This window comes from Lates calcarifer, linkage group LG13, assembly GCF_001640805.2.
Source record: "Lates calcarifer isolate ASB-BC8 linkage group LG13, TLL_Latcal_v3, whole genome shotgun sequence".
Lineage (NCBI taxonomy): Eukaryota > Metazoa > Chordata > Actinopteri > Centropomidae > Lates > Lates calcarifer.
The window spans coordinates 19,196,868-19,216,058 of record NC_066845.1 but is presented as its reverse complement, the minus strand read 5'-3'; the positions used below and the strand labels follow the sequence as shown (position 1 = coordinate 19,216,058).

The 19,191-nt window shown below is 44.6% G+C and overlaps 1 protein-coding gene across 1 annotated transcript in view; it reads right to left on the bottom strand.

The window, feature by feature from the left end:
* tet3 (tet methylcytosine dioxygenase 3) overlaps positions 1-18,387 on the bottom strand; it is a 34,734-nt gene extending 16,347 nt beyond the window's left edge. The window contains 4 exon segments of the mRNA XM_018668944.2: positions 42-2,982; positions 17,141-17,200; positions 17,905-18,069; positions 18,072-18,387. Of these exon segments, the coding sequence (XP_018524460.1) occupies positions 42-2,982; positions 17,141-17,200; positions 17,905-18,069; positions 18,072-18,092 (3,187 nt within the window). The 5' untranslated portion in view covers positions 18,093-18,387.
* Between the last annotated feature and the right edge of the window lie 804 nt (positions 18,388-19,191).

Here is a 19,191-nt window from a genome sequence, read left to right as displayed (position 1 = left end):
CATACTTACAAATATTGACAGATACAAGCACACTGACTTACCCACACATGTACAGGAGGGGAATTCTTCCTGTAGATCTTTGGAAGGAGTATCCAGCAGGCTCTTGGTGGGGGTGTCCAGGTAGCGTAGAGGAGACTCAAGGAAGCCTCTTAGAGATGGCGAAGAAGGCAGACTGTCCTTGGTGGGTGTGTCCTCTTCAGAATAGCATGTGGTGGACAGTACTGCTATATCACCCGAAGCTTCAATCTTCATGCGTTTAGGCAGCGGGGAACATGGCATGCTGAACTTATCCTCTACCACACTGGGCTGCTGCTGCTTTTCCAGGACAGCCTCCTGCTGCAGAGAGACATGGAGGGACCCCTCATGCTGCTCCGCCACAGGTCTTTCTGTGGATGCCTGATTCAAGCTTGCTTCACTTTGGGTCCCTGACTCATTCCTATTAACTTCCATCTCCTCATCCTTTGGATGAGGTGTGGAGCTGGCTTGAGTGGTGAGAATTAAGGGAGCCGACTGGGAGGTGGATGATGATGTGGGACTGAGGTCCTGAGGACTGGTCTGGGACTGTTTCCCCAGCTGAGGGGCTGGAGCAGTCACCTCCATGGACTGACTGGTGGATGCATCTGGGGCTGAGTCCCCAAATTCAGCCTCAAACTGGCGGATCAGTTCTTCGTACTTAGGGTCTATGTTGATGAGACTCGGTAATTGTGAGGTGCTGGATGGAGATGTAGAGGTCAGAGGTATGGTGGTGCTGGTGTTACTGGAGGCCAAGCTGCCCGCTCCTTCTGACTTAGCATGGGCTACAAGGGCCACAGGTGGGGGCAGAGGGCCCATGAGGGCTGGAGTGTTTTCTGACAAAGCAGAAACAGTGGAAGAGGGAGTCATTGAGGAAATGGATACCTGAGATTGGGCTGGGGCAGGGAGGCCTGCAGCAGCAGCCTGAGTGGAGTTACTGTGGAGGGGCAGAGAGGGGAGACAACCTGCTTGCAGGTTGGTCAGGGCCAGGGCTCTGTCCATCATGAGGACTGGTGGTTTTTGTATGGTGATCTGAGTCTGAGGCAGGAAGGTTGGCATGGAGGCTTTCTGCTTGGTCTTCTTGATGATTATCTGCTTGGGTTTGGGTAATGGAGGACCTGTAAGCACCCCACTCATAGCTTTTATGACAGGAGATCCATGGTTGCTTTTTCTCTTCTTGGGTTCCTTAGGCTCCTGTTTGATGGCCAGATGTGACAAACTTTCTGCCTCCATCTGTGGCCACCATTTTTTCAAGTTTTGGCAAGCCAGAGGTGCACGTGGGCCTGGTGCTCCAAAGCCAGAGGAGTGGTTAGAGAAGAGGTTCCTCTTGTAGTGAAGGTGCTGTTGCAGAGCTGCCTGAGTGGAGTGACTAATGGCTGCTTGGCCAGGTGACAAGGGAGTGCCGGGGTAGTTCTGACCCTGCTGCTGACCATTAGCCATGCCATAATGTCCCATGGAGGCAGTGTGATGGTAGTGCTCCCCTGGCTCTTGCTTTAACCTGGACAGTGCTGGGTTATCCTGGGCCTGGATACCTCCATTCTGGGTTAAGCTGAGCTGCTGTGTGACTGGAAGCTTGAAATGAGCATTGCTGAACTTGCCACTGGTGTCACCAAGCAGCTGTTTGAGCTCTGACATAGGGTCTAAGCTACTGTGAGGTGCAGCAGCGAAGTGAGACTGGGGCTCAGGCTTCATACACATCCATGCGTTCCTCTGTTCAGAGCCTCTGCCTGAGCTCTGCTGCCACTGCTGTGGACTAGGGCTGTAGCCTGGAGGTTTTCCCTGACCTAGGAAGGGAGAGGTAGAGGAAGGGAGAGGGGCGGCATGGGGTGGCTGGCCTTGCGACTGGGGCCTGTGGTGCTCACAGGACACTGGGGCCTGCTGGCTGGTGTGTAGTCCTGGAGGGACGGACTGTGAACGTGAAGATGATAAGTGGGTGCCAAAAGACGGTGGAATCAAGCTAGAGCCATTGTGGGGCTGGGATGGTAGGTTCTGGGTATGTTGGTGGTGGTTACTGTTGTAGGGTGTTTGACCTGGAGAGCCAGCAGCTTGTGGACTGGTACCAGATAACTGGGTCAGGGCTTCTATGGCAATGGCTGTCTGAAGACTGACGTTCTTTTCCTTGGCTATGGAGAGCACCTGGGGAGAGCAAGGTATTGGGGGTTTGGAGCAGGGCACTTGGTCGGGGTGAGGGCCTTGAGTTCCCTGTTGCTGCTGAGAGTATGAATTAGACAAACTGTGACCACCATTCACCTGGGGGTGGGGCTGAGGGTGATGTCGCAAAAGGGGTTGCTGTAGATGAGGCTGTGAGTGTGGGGAAGCATTGACAATCTTGTGGGTGCCTTGATCCTCATTGGTTGCCAACTTAATCTTCTTCTCCAGCCACTCAAGGTAGTCTGGACAGTCAGGCCCATCACAGTTGCAGTTGGGGGGCTTGTGTCCATGTTTGGCTTGGTTCAGTGCTGTCTGTAGGGTGGTCAGGTCTTCTGGAGGTTGGTGGATTCCCTTAGGAGCCCCTGCAGAGAGGCTAGCCTGAGCCCCCTCAACACCCATCTCCTGGGTGAACTTCTCATATAGCTGGGCTGTGTTTGGCTGCACAAGAAGGCAGGAAGAGGAGGAAGAAGGAGGCAAGGAGCCAGCAATGGCAGAAAAAGCCACCAGATTATGGGCATCCTCCACGTTTGCATGGTGGACAGGTTCACCAGGGGTTGCACCACTGCTGCTGTTCCAACATGGCTGCTGTTGTTGGGTGTCACTGACCTTGCCATGTCCTGTCACCCAGCACTGCCTTGGAGGCACACTTCCTGCCCTCTGCTGCTCTGTTTCCATAGATGCCTCATCATCATTTCTGTAGCGATTCACCCCATTGGCCAGTTCCAGGCTCAGCGCGCCTTCCTGGAGGCGGTCATGTGACCCAATTTCCATCTGGCCTCCACTTCTGGGGCCATCCACTGAAGTGACTTCGTGAACAGTCTGAAAGACAGATATGAGCAAGGTTAGTGAGATTATAAGAAACCAATACATTCAGGACTGATATGCAAAAAAACATTAAATATATGACTTAATAATCACTGTAAATTAATAAATTAGTACGACTCATCTGCATGCTAAAAATAATTGATAGAGTATCAACCATCAAGTAATGTCAGACTCCATTCCCTTCTTCCAGCTCTTTTCCTCCCACCTCTCACATACAGAGAACATACAGTGCAGCAGGGTCAGGTCAGTAGGGCTGAAAAACTGAATTAACCATGGCTTCAGTGGAGTGATCTCACAACAGCCGTGTTTTGTCAAGCAAGTCACAGGTCATGTGACATAGTTTCACTGTTGTTTATAGAGGGACACTCTTCTCCAGATCAGTTGGGCTATGCAAAGCAGGCAGTTGGAGTTCAAACATGTAACCCATGGTATTGGGAGACCCTGTCTGTACTATCATTAGCCAAAATCAAACACTAAGTAAGTTATCATGGTGTTTATGATACCTTTTTAACTTTGAAAAAGTTCTATGTAAGACTTCTGTTTAAATATTTTTTCCAGTTGTTCATAGTGGGCTTGCTGATGTTAATTTGAATTGAACTGTTCACTGAAATTAACCACTCATTCACTGGAGAGATGAGCATGAACTAGGGATAGACCGATTATTGGCTGGGCTGATTATTGGTGCCGATATTCGGCATTTTGGCGCATATCGACGGCCTGCAGTCACTACGCTGTTTCCAGCATTGTCCCACCCACAGCATCATCTGATTGGTTAAACAAAGAGCCAACAGCCAATCAGCGGTGAAAGCTGTGCATGCACAGTGCTCATACATGCTGAGCAACTCTGCTTTTTGCACCACAATCTGGTGCTGCTCAATTGGGACTACTAATTGATTTGAGACTCACATTTCTGTGCAAATTTTATTTAACTTTGTCTTATTTACTTTATAAAACTTCAGGAAGCTATTTATTTATTTATTTAAAATTTCAGTTAACTTTATAAGACATGCTGCTGAACCTGGGAGCTCCCTGCACTTTTTGTTAGAATTTTAAAACAAAGATGTATTTGTCTAATGTATATTGTCTATTGTCTAAGATAAAAAAAAACCTTTAACATGTTGCAAATCTGAAAAGCTGTTTAAATAAACATATGCTTAAAGGCATTTAAACAAAGTTAAGTGTTGGAGTTTGTATTATTCAAAATTTTGGCGCCAATATTTTAACTTTTACTGCAAATGAATTATCGGCTCCAAATATCGGTTATTAGCCTCTTTGACTACTAATAATCAAAAAAAAACATATCAGTCTATCACTAGCATGAACCCAGGAAATTTTCGTCCAAAACAAGACCTTAAATGGCAAAGCTAAAATAACCCAAATATCTGAAGACCAGTATGTATTACTAAGATAATCTGTAGCCATGCCCTGGTTGGTAAAAAAGTACAGTCATAAGATATTTCAGAGAGAACTGCTGACCAAGTGTAGTACTAGAAATACTGAAATTCTTTGTCAAAGTGTGAAAGAAAGTCTTGTTTGAACATGATCTGCTGTTTGAACCTTACAGTTATTTGGTCCGGACACACATAGAGGGCTTAACCATTATTTGCAAGGAACTGAAGAGTTTGGCAGTGTGGATCTATTCATGCAATGCTCTAGAACAATCTGAGAAAATCAGCCAGCAGACCCTGAGATTTACAGTATTTGATGAACATGAACACTTATTCAGAGAGAAAAAACATTTACACCTGAATGCCGACATGAGGGGACTCTGGGAAACTAGGAAGAATTTTGTATGAAGAATTATGAATGTTGAAGCAGGCACTGGTGTAGCAGAGAAGATGTAGAACTCACAGTTGGCGTGCACAGACAATATGAGCATCCATATGGGCCATCAAGTGTTACAGATGTTGTGGACATATATGATTGGAGGATAAATAAAACATGTAACTATGACCAAAAAAAAAAAAAAAAAACATACTATAGAGGGCAAACAGTGGATAGATTCACTTGCATAAAATACTAATAAGATTTCACTTCCAAATACGAGAGCATAGAGCTCCAACAACAGCAATGTCATTCAATTTGCTGGGTGTTTGGTTCAAACAATTTAACACAGATGAAGCCTTTTGAGCATAGTAGCCTATTTGTGAACCTGACTCTAATCCTCATTCAAATTTACTATATACTGTTGAAAAGTAATCTTGAGACACACAATTTGACAAAACATTTCTTTGTTTTCAATGATGAAAACAAAGAAAATCTTTGTCTTTCCTATAAGTGATTTTTGAGCAAAACATAGGCAACACCTTCTTGCTCATGATGTTTGACAAAGGCTCACTTTTCCTACTCGACACTACCTGCTCTACAACATGACCCACTTTCGGCTGTAAAGTGACAAGGTAACTGCACCTGTAATAGATGGATACAGACTGTCATTTTTAAACTGCAGTATTTCTTACAGTCATTGTATCCCAGCATACAAAATTAGAAAACATAGAATGAAGAATTATTCTACAATCACATTGATTAAGAGTCACAAATAAGTGACTTATTCCTTCTTTTCTTTTTTTAATTCATCTCACTTTAATATAACTTCAGTCAATTTTAAGACCTTCTCAGACATGAAGCAACACTAATCAGGAGCTGATCAGTGCAGCCACATACATGTATCTCACTTCCTCTCTAAGTCAAAACTGGGACAGTTGCCACATTAGTAGTTACACTGAAACACATCACCTGACTATGTGTCAAATTACATTTTCAAAGAATTCTATTTATTTTAGTCTGAGTTTGACCACAATAGAAAGGTGTGGACAGTTAAAAAGTAATGTTGCTACATTTGTCTAAATTACTGCTAATCTGAGTTATCTTGATATGTTAAAGCCAACTGTGTAACTCCAGTTCACTTAAATTCTAAGATGTCACTCACAAACAATATTCAGCCCTGGTTAGCTCCTTGTAGATTATAATTAAATGAGTCTAGAGAAGAACAGCAAACAAAGATAATCCAAGGGCAGGCTGAGAAATCATTGACAGAGTTCATGTTGTGGCTGAACACAGAGTATTCCAACATGTCTAACTACTATGATGTGACTGGGATATAAATAATTTCTTACACATACATACAACTCACATTAAAGTCCAGCCAGCTGTCGGTCTCACACCACAAAATAAATGTGAGCTAGTTCCAGATAGATGTAAACCACTGAGTATCCTATTATCTCCAGCCAGACAAAAAGAAATAAGATGGCTTCTGTATGTAGATCCATCAGTGTATGATAGTAGAAGTGAGCCTGACGTCCAGCTTCCCCATCATTTGAATATTATTAAAATAAGCCTTTGAAGTGGCTAATTACTGGACAGGCAGTATGCTCGGTTCTTTTGAATCCACCTTCTGCACTGGGTGTCTGATGGGGGTCCCAGGGGGTGGCAGTAGTATTGGTGAGAGGTGGTGTGTGGTTGGGGTCGGGGGTGGCAGTGAACAGCCGGCATGCAATACGTGAGAGGCCCCATGTCTGCACTATCAGTGGCATCAGACGGGAAAGAGGAAGGGGGGGGGTGGTTGCTGTGCGCGGCAGTTATGAGAACTGCAGTGTTGAAACAGAGTGACTGCAACACTGCACAACCTAACATCCCACAATCACGCACTGTCAGTCACACAGTGAGACTCTCTTTTCCTCTTTTTCTCACAGTTACATACACAAAACACTACCACAGACAAAAGTCACATGGGTTTAAAGCACCTCATGCTCAACATTTAGAACAAGTGGATGTTTCTCAGCTGTGCCGGTGCAGATAACAAATACTACACTACACAAAAAATAACACCTCTTTAAATCCACATATAATCTGAGCTTTGATTAACCTTAATTGACATTTTTGTCAATCTATATGCCGGTACAGGATCGACATGCTACACTGATACCTGCAGCGCACAGCTACACCTACAACTATCCGGACTTTACAAACCACGTGCTTTGACAAATATTTACACCGTGACAGAGCATACTCTCCTGCAAGGACTCTATCCCTGTCCTCTCTCTAACTGTGTCACTCTATTTCAAACAGAAACACACACACACACACACACAATTTGTACAAGCTTGACACACACCAATAAGAGCATCAAAAAACATCAACACACCTAACCAGATCAGATCTTGCAGAACCTGGTAAACCAGACACTTGAGTCTGGGAGTGTTTTAAACAAGAAAAGCCTTTATAGCTCTGTGTGAGAGCCAAACAAGTGCTGTTTAACTCTGATGCTGCAAAAAAAGAAAAAGAAAAAAAAAGAGGGAGGAGATAAAGTGTGTAAAGACTACTACTACTACTGGTGGTGGTGAGGGGGTTAAATTCAGCTTGTGAATAGACAGCTGAACCTAAATCCTAGATACACAACACTCCCCATCCTCCCTCTTGTCCTCCTCCTTCCTCCCCCACCCCTTCCTTTGCTGCCGTGCTGAGCAGGAACATGAAGCAGAGACGCTGACAATATGAAGCCGGCTGAGAGCCCGAGGACCAGCGACGCATACTTACGTGGTCCTTGACGTCCAGACAAAGCTGCCGGTTGGAGAGCAGAAAGCAGAAAAGGAGACAGAGAGGAGCATGAGACTTGCTTGCCGGCAAAGCAACCTACAAGCAGTCCGGCCTTGTTGGGTTGTTCCTTTTTATTTCTTCCAGTCTGTGCAGCGGCACAGACAGAGCGAACGCCGAAATACGCATGCATGCATTCACACAGGCACACACAGCCAGCCACACACACACAACACACCTCCCCCCAGCACAACACACACGTTTCTCATTCTCTTGCCTCTTCTTATGGCCGATGCTTTCTGTTCTCTCCTTTTTCCTTTCTCATTATCTCTGTCTGCTCCTCCCTTCCCTTTTTCAATATCCTCTTTCTTTCTCTCGGCTACACATGCAGTCGGCTTCTCTTCGCAGCCCCCACCTTCCCCTCTCTCTCTCTCCCTCCCTCTCTCCATTCCCCTCCCTCTCGCACAGCCTCTCCCTCCATCTCCTCTCCTCTCTCTCTTCAGTGTGTGCAGAGCGAGAGGCCATTATCTGAGCCACAGCGGGCACGTACGATGGAATGGAGGAGTGTGCAGTGAGCAGAAACAGAGAGAGCTGTGAGGGATAGTCGCTAGTACCAGCAGCCTAGGAAACAGCACAGTGCAGCAGAGCTCTTACCAATGACAAAAACCTCTCTCTGTCTTTATCCACACCCTTCAACACTACTTACTATACTACATTAGATAATGTTACATATAAGACTATATTATGTTCTGTTTATCCACTAAAGCCAGATATTGGTTATAGTATTTTAGCTATGACAGAGCTTCTCTGCTTTTGAGCGCAGAGGTGAACCAGCGGCTGCCAAGCGAACACACAATCTCAACTCACAACGGCATCAACGGAAACCGAAAAAGGAGCAAAGAAAAGCAATGATATGTTGCTTGTTTATGCCTTCTGCAAACGGCATCTGCTTTTCCTAACGGAGATTTTGTTCCATGTTTGGGCATCAGATTCAGCTCAGCCCTGGGCCAAAGGAGAAGCCACCGATAATGGTTGCTCGATGTCCATTTTCTTCCTCATCCACATTCACATCGGTTACCCATTCATCGCGTGAAACAAGAAGCTTCAGTCTTACACCTGAGGCTGATAATAGATCCTCTATCAAGGCTGTATGCACACGAAAGAGAAATATTGATAGATCAAGAGGGAAATGGTTTGCTGGCGGTCTTGCTGGCCCTTCTTCCAAGATCCAAAGGATACAGACGAGGTGGAAGGTTTCTGACTGAAGGAAGCTGAGGGTCACATTCTAGAGAATCATTCAACAAAACTCTACAATGTCAACTCACTCACCTACAAGGGGGAAGGAAAAAGAAGAATGATGGCGATGTGGTTACAATACAGGTAAAAGAACAAGACAACTATGCTGGGCAATGGACAGAGAACAGCGAATGACACTTCAACATCAGCAAACAAGAGTAGACAGTGAGGAGAGGGAACACAAGAAGTCTGTGGAGATAACAGTTAAAAGCAAGACAGAGTCGCTCAGTTATTCATGTGACTGATTCTGTGACGGGAGGGAAGATGATAAAGAAGAGGAAGAGGGTACAAACAGAAAGAAGATCGGCAGGTTGTTGCCAAACGAAGACAGCAACCACAAGTAATCAACCCAAGACTTCTGTCCTCTCCTGTCCACCAGCCTACGATTATGTCCTCATGTTCTCTCCTCACCATTGTTCTGCCTTGGCGTCACTGCCATTATCATCATCAACGCCGTCATTATCGCTGGGTGTCTCCTCTCGCCCACTTGCTGGCTGACCGGCCTTGTGGTGTCTCCTCTCTTCTCTCCAATATTGCTTGAGTTTTGGAGCAGATTTAACCAGGAGGAGGAGGGGGGAGGAGGGGGGGGGTGTGAACATGGTCGTCTCCCCCATGCAGATCGCTGTCAGCTCCTGCGTAGTATTTTTCTGTTATATTACTGAGCATGAGCTGGCTGCACTGTGCTATGGCTGGATTAACTTCAGTAACCTTTTCCTGCTTCTCTTACTTTGGCTTCCCCTGTTTCTCTTGGTCTCTCTTGATCTCTCATTTTCTCTGGTTTTCTCAATCTGCCCCTGTCTCCCTCTCACGATATGCCTCTCTGTTTTGTTTCCTGAGCCTTTTCTCCTTCTAGCATAGCTTATTGCATTACCGTCCCAACACTTTCTGACGCATCCGCTCTCTGGCCCTGTAAATTGTACTCTATCTTTCTCTCTGTTGCCACACATATTCGTATATACACACACAGATGAGCGTCAATCCCAAAGAGAAACACAGCGCAGCCTAAGCTGTCTAAGGGAAGGAGAGAAGAAGTAGAGCATTAGGTCACATGACCAGGGAGTGCCAATGAGTGAGAGCGAGAGCAGTGAGCAAGAGAGGTAGGAAACACATGTGGCGATGACGTAGTTGCATCGTCACCATCATCAGTGTCTCCCACAAGGACGCTTGCCTCCACCACTGGGTGGGCACATGCATCCTCTGACATATGCCCACTCTCCACTATCACCAACACCACACACCAACGGACACTCAGAAACATGCTCTTTCATTCACCCGACTGTCTTGTACTCATGCTCTCCCCCCGGCTGCAGTGACACTGCATTTCGAGCTCAAGACACGACTTAACCCCTGAATCACATGCTTTCGGTACACAGTTCCTCATTTCAAAGAACTACTGAACACAACAGACTTTTTCTAGACTTCAGCGCTGTGCTGTTATCAGAAAAGGACCTTTCAGTGGAAGGAGTTCTTGAAGTAATACTGTCTTTACAGCGCTTACTAAATGAAATAATTTTTCAAAGCTAATGTGGTCATTGGGCTAAAAGAGATTTTGGCAGACTGGCAGTCTTCACAGCTAGATCTAATATAAACAGTGCTACAAATGAATGACATAACGTGGCTATAACACTTCCATGGTTATTAGATGAACATCAAGAAAACAGAACAGAAACATAAGCTGAACTTGTGACCTAGAGAAGCCTACCATACTTCAACAGAGTATATTAACTCACTCACTTTCACTGTGAAAACACGATCTCTGAGTGACTTTGTCACTGTCCACGTACACAGCTGAGTAAAACAAAGAAGTTCAATTTGACCAAAACATTAACACAGAAGGGGAAACCTCTACGGCAGCAAATTCAGCTGTTTCCCACACATGATGCAGATGCTAACCACACTGTTAAATACAGTCTATATGACACAATTTACTGAATGTATGTATATAGAACTAAATTACAGTAAGACTACTCTTGACTGCAACTACCTCTTTGATGCTGAAGTTCTTTGATGAATAGAGAGATTTACCAGTGAATTTAGATAAGCAGCAGTGACAGAAAAGGACAGTGTGTTCAGATGTATCTGTGTGATTAAAGCTATACACAGAAGCAACAGCACGATGCTGCTATTCAGGTTTGCCCAAGAGAGCTGTCCTGAAATTACCCCCTGAACACAATGGGTTACTTCTCTACTAGATAACAGACCAACGTGACAGGTTATAATATAACTGGAAGGCATACAGTGTGTAGCCGTGCCCTTGCTAAATTCAACTGCTTTCTCACATGACACTGAAACATCAACACTGGAAATTACCACAACAATCCAAGTATACTGACCTTTTAGTGAAAATGAAATGGAAAATATGACACTTACAGTAAACCTGCTGTAACCAGGCATTGAGAGAGAGAGGACGGTACAACAGAGACTCCAATTCTCACATCGATCACTTCATCTCACAATGTAGTCAAATTATCATCCAAATGAGTTGTTTCACGCCCTCGTCTCTCTCTTTCTCTCTCCATTTCTCTCTCTCTCTCCATCTCTCTCACTTCTGTCTCTCGCTCACTGTTTCTCAGCAGCACAGAGGAAAGGTCTTGGTTGTAGGAGGGATGACTGACAACAAAAGTCCTTCCTCAGCAGTGTGTGTTGGGTTAGCTTGCATATGACTAAGCCTGAGTCATCTTTGTCTTTTCTTCTCAACAAAGTCCTGACATAAAACCCTCACACAGCGAAACAAGCTTTTTAAATTTTTACCAGCATGTTGGTAGTGGGAGGTCTGTGTGTGTGAAACATACAAAAGCCAATAAAGAACAAATTGTTCAGTTTCAGGAGCTCAGTGAGTGAACTGATGTGATTTTATTATCTCTCCACCTTCATCACCTTTAATTAGTGGGAGGATTTGTGCCATTTGGGTTAAAAAATAACACTTTCTCTAGCAGCCATTAAACAACTCACATGAGCATCGCTATCATGACGTGAGGGTCTATTCCCCTCCTCCCACTCTTCCTGTCAGCTGACTCCACCTCTCTCCACCGCTGATCCCACACACTCCCACCCCCCTTTACCCTGCAGTCTAATGGCATCAAGGTCATCTGATCTGACACACTCTGTGACTCTCCCTCCTTCCCCCTCTCCCTCTCTTTTCGCTCTCTGCCTCTGTATCTTTCACTTTCTTTCTCTCTTCCTGCCCCCCCAAAACACACATGCCTGTTTCTCATCATATGCACACAGAGAGGCAAAGACACAGAGGGCTGCTGTAAATGCAGAGGCACACTTTAATGATTTTTTTTCTCCACACACATGCATCCTAGTATGCATACAGTATTGGATTGTTCACTGAGGGTCACTGGGTTTATTGGTGGGCGGGACAAGAGGCTGCAAGGCTGCACTGAGCACATTAAATTCAACAGAATAGAAGCAAAACAAAGTGTTGTAGCCTGGTTGAACGAATTAAGCTAATATCTAAGTACAATCTAAAAGTTTAAGTCTTTTTATGAACAAACCAGGCACAAAATGTTGTTTGTTTTGGATATTGCTAATCTCATGAAAAGGATATAGATGGTTAAATTACAGATAGTACCTTTTTGGGGCAGGATATAACATCAGAAACCCTCTGTGAGGAGGTATGTACTGTATCTTTCCATTTATCTCTCTATAATGTACAACAGACTGTTCACATATTATTCATATTTAAGTCATCACCTTGTTATTTCATCCTTGTATCATCTATTTAACTGTTTTTTTCTCTTTGTCTTTCATTGCCATCTGCCCCCCCACGCTTCCCAGGCAGGATGGTGTTAGGTTCAGGGCGTGTTTGGGTGTAGATTGTAGTAACGAGTGTAGGGTATCCAGTCTGAGTCATACCTCCTGACATTCGGCACGTGCAAGTCAGCACGAACAGCCCAGCTGGGGAAGGACTATCCCTCTCTACCTCCCCCCTCCAATACTCTTCACAAAGAGAAAGCGAGGAGTGGTTTGGGAGGGAGGAGAGAAAAAAAATGGAAAGGTGGTGATGGGTGGGGGGCTGTTGGGAAGGGTGGAGCCGCTGAAAAATAAAAAGGAAGGGGTGGGAGGGGTGTTTTTTTAGAGGCGGCTCTTTGTGCTTGAGGTTTGGAACATGAAAAGACGGAGAAGAATGTAATCAATATACAGAATATGCTCGAAATTTCTGGGTCTGAAACAAAGAGAGTGGACAACAGACAGAAGGGAAATGGTTGGGAAATATTTGAGTTAAAAGGGTTCAAAAGTAATAAAAGAACACCATGTACTCCTACCTGCCAGGGTAATGTGTGCCAAGTCATGAAAAAGAGCTGAGCAGTCAAATCTGATTGGACAGACATGTAATCATTAACAGAACACTGTTGTTTCAAATACTACAGCAATTTTTGTCAGGTGAATCACATCACAGCCTGAATTATTATGTGATAAGTTTTTATTTGAGAGTTAAATCATAAATTGCTCAGACTTGAAAGAGAAAAACAGATAGAGAGAAAGCAAGAGAACCCTTCCTCAGCCCTGCACAGTGGCTGGTTGCCAGCCTTGTCTCTCTCAGGACTTGGGCTAAGATTAGCTTCCCATATGTTCAAGTCAGGCGTAGCCGGGCTTAAAGGGCCAGTACTCAACTGTGGCAGAACAGAAAAACCTTCACTATGAAGCCATGTAATGTTTTATACAGACTAAATCATCTGGATTTACAGTCAAGCTTAAAATATATTTTTAATAATTCAAATGAAAGGCAGCTTCCTAGAGGATGATGACTGGTTGATGTTTAGTCCTTTTACAGTGAATTTTTGAGGAGTGAGTACATGCCATGCATTTCTACTAGTTTTATCCCTTGTCTTACATTATAACCAGTCCAATCCTCCACCTTTTTTAGAGATAGTCTTCACAGAATTCACATAAATATGTTTCAGAAATCAATATTTTCATGTGCGTGTTTGAATAGTGTGTGATGAAAACTACAACAGCTGTGGCGCTGTGTTACGTAAAACCTGGCAGTGTCTGGCAGCAGTGGGATTCAGGACTGAATAAAATGTGTGCCCAGTGGGAGCAGCAGAGGAGCCGCCAGAGAGGTGAGAGTTAAAGAGCTCCAGCAACAGCTGAGGGCTCCTCCCCCTTCTCTTTCCATTCATTTTTTATTAACTGCGGCACCAGGCGGCTGACAACCTCCCTCCGACATCAAACAGAGATACCACCAACGATGCCAACAAGCCACCAACCACAACTCATCATGCCACACAGGCTATCGATCCTGCCCAGGAATCAGTGTAGGCTCCAGCATTGTTCAATGGTACATGCAGAACTATAAACAGTGCAGCAGGACAGAAAGTGCAGGGATGAACATCTGCTAATTGCCATTAATTAGAAATGACACATGACAACACTGCAGCGCCTATATATTAATGATTGCATGTAAATGAAGAAATTAACAGTGATTTTATACTTAAAAATGTCACATGAAATCCCATGAGGATCTGCTTGTTTTTTTCAAGTTCTTGGGATGTTTGATAAAATTATTATTTTACAACCATCAAAAAAAGCTTGATTGGAAATCATTTGCACTTGTACACGTGATTCACTGTTTATACAACAGTTGTTCTGTGCCTGGTAGCAGCTGACTCTTCCTGGGTTTGCATGCAGGTTGTAGAGGGTTGCAGTTAATGGGTAAATATAGTCAGTCAGACAACGATTCAGCTTAAACTTAATTCATATATGTAGTATTATCAGGCTGATGGAAAATTATGTAAACATACAGTAGTATCACCAAGTTAAGGACACACAATAACTTAATGCTTTTCAGGACATATTATTAATCTGTTTATATTTTTGGAAATGTTGTACTAAAGACAGCACAGATACATATTTTACTGTAGTGTGTGTTGAGTGTTGTTTTACTGTGTCAAGCCTTGAACAGTTCTCTCGATATACCTTTTATTATAGCCTTTAAACAAGAAGAAACATAGGAATGAGATCTGTCCCTTACTCATCCTCATAAAAAAACATCTGAGTTGAAGTGAGGACCAAAGCAAGACCAATACAACATGACTTCAAGATCAAAAAGATGAAATCTTGTCGAAATCTTGTCTTGAGAACCAAAACCCTGACTACTGGTATAACTGTTTACTGCTGCAGCGTTTTGACACATGGGTAGCAGAGCTGCAGTTCTTTACTGACCGAGTGGAAACCTTACAGTGCAGTAAATAAATCGAAAGCCAACAATGAATGGAAGAGGTGATGTCAAACCCTCCACTTCCTGAGTCTGTACTATATAGCAAACCACTTACTAGCCAACTACGCACACATACACACGTGTATGTGGTGCCGACTCCTTGGTCATGTGACCAACCTTGGATGCCGGACTTGAGCTAAAATTAAAGCAATGATGTCATCAGACATTCAGTGTTGCCACGGAAAGTAGGTCAGTCTTAACCCTTTGCGAGCGAGGCAGGGGATTCCACGCGAGGCTAAACATATGATTAACAAATGTTCCATCTGCTGTCACACACTCAGTGGTTTGTGTGTTTCTACTCTGCGTTTGACTCTTTTCCCATCAGTGTGCTGTGTGAAGTTCATCTCATGTATAAAGAGGAAATCCTGTGTATGGGTGTGGAAAAAAAAATCACGCGAGTGCAGTCTCTCTTATAACCTGTTGTGGTAACCTCTTAATTCAGGTTTATTTCCTGAACAGCAAAGTAAACTACCAGACAAGCACTCTGCTGTAAAACTGAAATAAATCACTCAAAGTGTTGCCCGGCTCACATTTAACCATGTCTGTTGTCACACAATGTTTTCATGTTCCAACATCTTGGAGCTGTTGTGTGGGTCCTGGAAATACTTAATGATACTGCATAACTGCTCATTTAAAATGTCAAAAATAGTGCCCTCAGCTTGTTGGGTGTAGACCATGTTTAGACCATGTCTTTGTGTAACTAGGGAAATGACTGACAAGGAAACAGATCTTCACAAGACAAACACTCCACCAAGGACACACACAGTAACCCTCTACAAACAGGAGCTTTGGAAAGCCACAGAGGCAGAGAACACAGTCAACAGCTTCTCTCACAAAAATGGACAGTTCAATTATTTTTTTACCCTGTGAACCAGATGGTCATATATACCTTGAAGATAAAGAGACTGTCTACACATGGATGGGGATTAGAGCAGGCTTAGAGGTAAGCTAGAGTATGTCAGTAGTACTGAGCTAAACCCATTCATGACATTTGAAACTGACTAATCTATATTTCCTATCACTGCAATGATGCAGGTGAATGTATCTGGTATAATGTATCATGTATAAATGTCTCTGAGTCATGTCCTGTCACCTCCACACGTCAAGATTTACAATACAGAAATGTTTCACTATGCAAAGCTTTCTTTTAAAGCTTTCTTTCTCCTAATTGGAGAGGACATCACAAGATTCTGGTAACTCAAACAACAGCTTGTTTGGTGCTTTCTCTATGAAACCTCGCCGCTAAAACTTCCTTTCCACATAAACACACAAGCGTGCCCCGACTCGGTAAGCTGTAGAACAGCAGCTCTCAGCGGCCACGCGCCACAGGTTACTATGCCCGACAATCAAACACGTACGCATGCGTGACCCACTAACTTTTACTCCCTTTACCTCATTTGACTCCAGAACCTAGGAGAAGAAGGACGGCCCCCTGGCTCGTGAGCCACTGCATAGGGTTCCTCCTCCTCCTCCCTCCTCCTCTCCCTGGTCTCTTGCATCTACACATGGCTGGCTCTGGCACCAATCAGTGGGCAGCGTGGGACGCTTTAAACTGAGGATGCCGCCACTTCATCACTAAGGCGCTCAGCTCACCGCGGCTTGGCGATAAAGGCGAAGTAGCTGATTTAATATAGTCAGCTTCCGAGCAGGGCAACTCAGATGGGAAGACAGATGCCTAAAGGTGTCTAATGCACCTTTATTCCATCCCGCGATGATATCCGGGCTAATATAATGAGCTCACTTCTTCGCTGGAGAGAGCAGCAAATAGTCTGACATCCATCATAGCTACACAGTGATGATAGTCACAGCCGTTTCCGTGTAACAGGTATCGATGGTTACACCCATTCACAAATATACATGCATTAAAATAATAGTCACATTTGTAAAAATGCTAATGCAAATATATGCTCATAGAAAGGGTAGAGGAACTGGTCGCTGTGTTGACTAACCACCACATTTACACCTCCTCAGAGTCTCAGTGCACTTATGAACCAACAGCTGAAAATCAAAGCAACATGGACAGAGATTATGCACAGATGACAGAGTTGACACACACACACGACAGCGCGGAAACACAAACCCAATGCCCTCTCTTACCTCAGCTGCCAGTTTAGGATTTCCCAAACAGCCTCGACTGTTGTCTTCAAAATATTCCACCTTTACAGCCATTCAACAGAGCAAAAGAGGGGGGAGTGAGAAGGAGACAGAGAGAGATGGGAGGGGGAGAGAATAACAATCAATAGAATAATGCGACAAGGGCCTGTTCAGAAAGACTCGTCATTAAGGACAGCAGGACTACCAGGTACAACATGCACACCATTCTACATGCAATCTTCTTCTCATTGCTGTCATCCTCAGTAATCATCAAAAAGCAGCCATGCACACAAATCTCTTTTCTTTGATTTGCGCTCAAACAGTGAGCCGGCACTTCCCTCTACTGCTGGGACAGAGAATGAAAGACAGCAAAGCGAGGATTCAATTTCAATTACAGAATTATGTAATGTCTGTATCCCGACCTGGCGCAGCCTTCCAAATATATGCATTAGACAAGTCGGCATAACCCAGTTTTTTAAAGGGCAACTTGGCAAAACATGCACAAAGTGTCAGTGGCTAGGTTAGCTGAGAGTAAGAGATAATAGATGCAAGTGGTTCATCAAAGCATTGCTGATAAAACAATAGCATCTTCTTATTGGCACAGCATGTCCCCCTTGTCTACATGGCCCTGGCTGTCTCAATGTTAAATGATGTGTTTTGTCTCGAGCTGTTCCCCAGTCCCGCCAATCTCATCTCCCACCCCTTCCACCCCTCACCCACCCACCCACCTATCAATCCTAAAATAGTCTGGAGTGATGAATATTTACCCTCCAAGCCTCTGAGCTGCCTTGGTTTGTACTCCTCCGTCCGCTGGCCGAATCCCCATCAGAAGACTCCGGCTCCCTCTCGTCTTCACCTATCCCTCTATCCCTTTCTTCTCTCTCTCTCTCTTTCTCTCTATCTCTCCACTCTTCTTTCTCTGTCTCTCTCTCTCGTCTGTGTTCCAGCAGCCCATTCAGGAAGCCATCTTGTGTTTTTAATCTGGTTTTACATGAGCCCTCGTACGCACGTTCTCTCTCTTTCTCTCGCTTACTCTCTTGCTCTATCCCCCTCCCTCTCTCTCTCTCTCTCTCTCTCTCTCTCTCCTGCTAGTATGCCAATAGGTCTACCGCACACACTCATACACGCACACACGTACACATAAGAGAGGGATTTTTTTTCTCTGTGATCACTATCACTCCTTCCTCCCACTCGTTCAGTTTTTTTCTCTTCTCCTTCTGCATGCATGATGTGAATGCCCCCTCAGCCACCCCCTCCCCCGCTCCCTGTCTCTTCAAACATATACACTCATGAACAAATGTACACACGCGCGCACAAACACACACAGAGCTCGCTGGAGAGACGTCACGCTAGAGATAGCACACAAAGGCAGTCCGTCCACCAATCAGAGGCCACGCTGGGCTCTGCTGCTAGGGTGAAATTGAAGGAGAGCAAGTGAGGGCGGCAAGAGAGACAGAGAAAGAGAGAGAGAGAAAGAAGGGTAGTAAAAGAGGAGGTTAAAATACAAAAAGGGAAAGAGTCTGTGAGTTTGTTTGCGATTGTGTGCAGAACCATAAAAAAGACAAAAAGAGGTGGACATAAAGAGACAGAGTGAAGGTGGACAGGGGGTGTGTGTGCATGTGTGTGTGTTGGGGGGGGGATGGGTCCTCTCTATGCCTGTCAATTATCTCCTCGAACTCGCCTTCCCTAAACAATGCCTCTGGTATGTGGTATCGCTGAGCACCATCTGTGTCAGGGCTGCCTGCAATAACTGGACTGGACTGCACAGTGCACACACACACACACACACACACACACACACACACACACACATACACACACACACACACACACACACAATCATTCACACAGAGACCCTCTCAAACAGCGCCCACACCCCCACCCCACCTCCCCCACAGGCAGAATGCACAATTACACAGCAGAGCCCAACATGCTGACTCAAAGCAAGTGAAGACACACAAAATGAACACTCTATACGACAACGATTTACAATAAAGCTACATAGGTGTCGTAAGCAAAGTTGTCATATTTCCACGGGATCAAATAGTCATCAG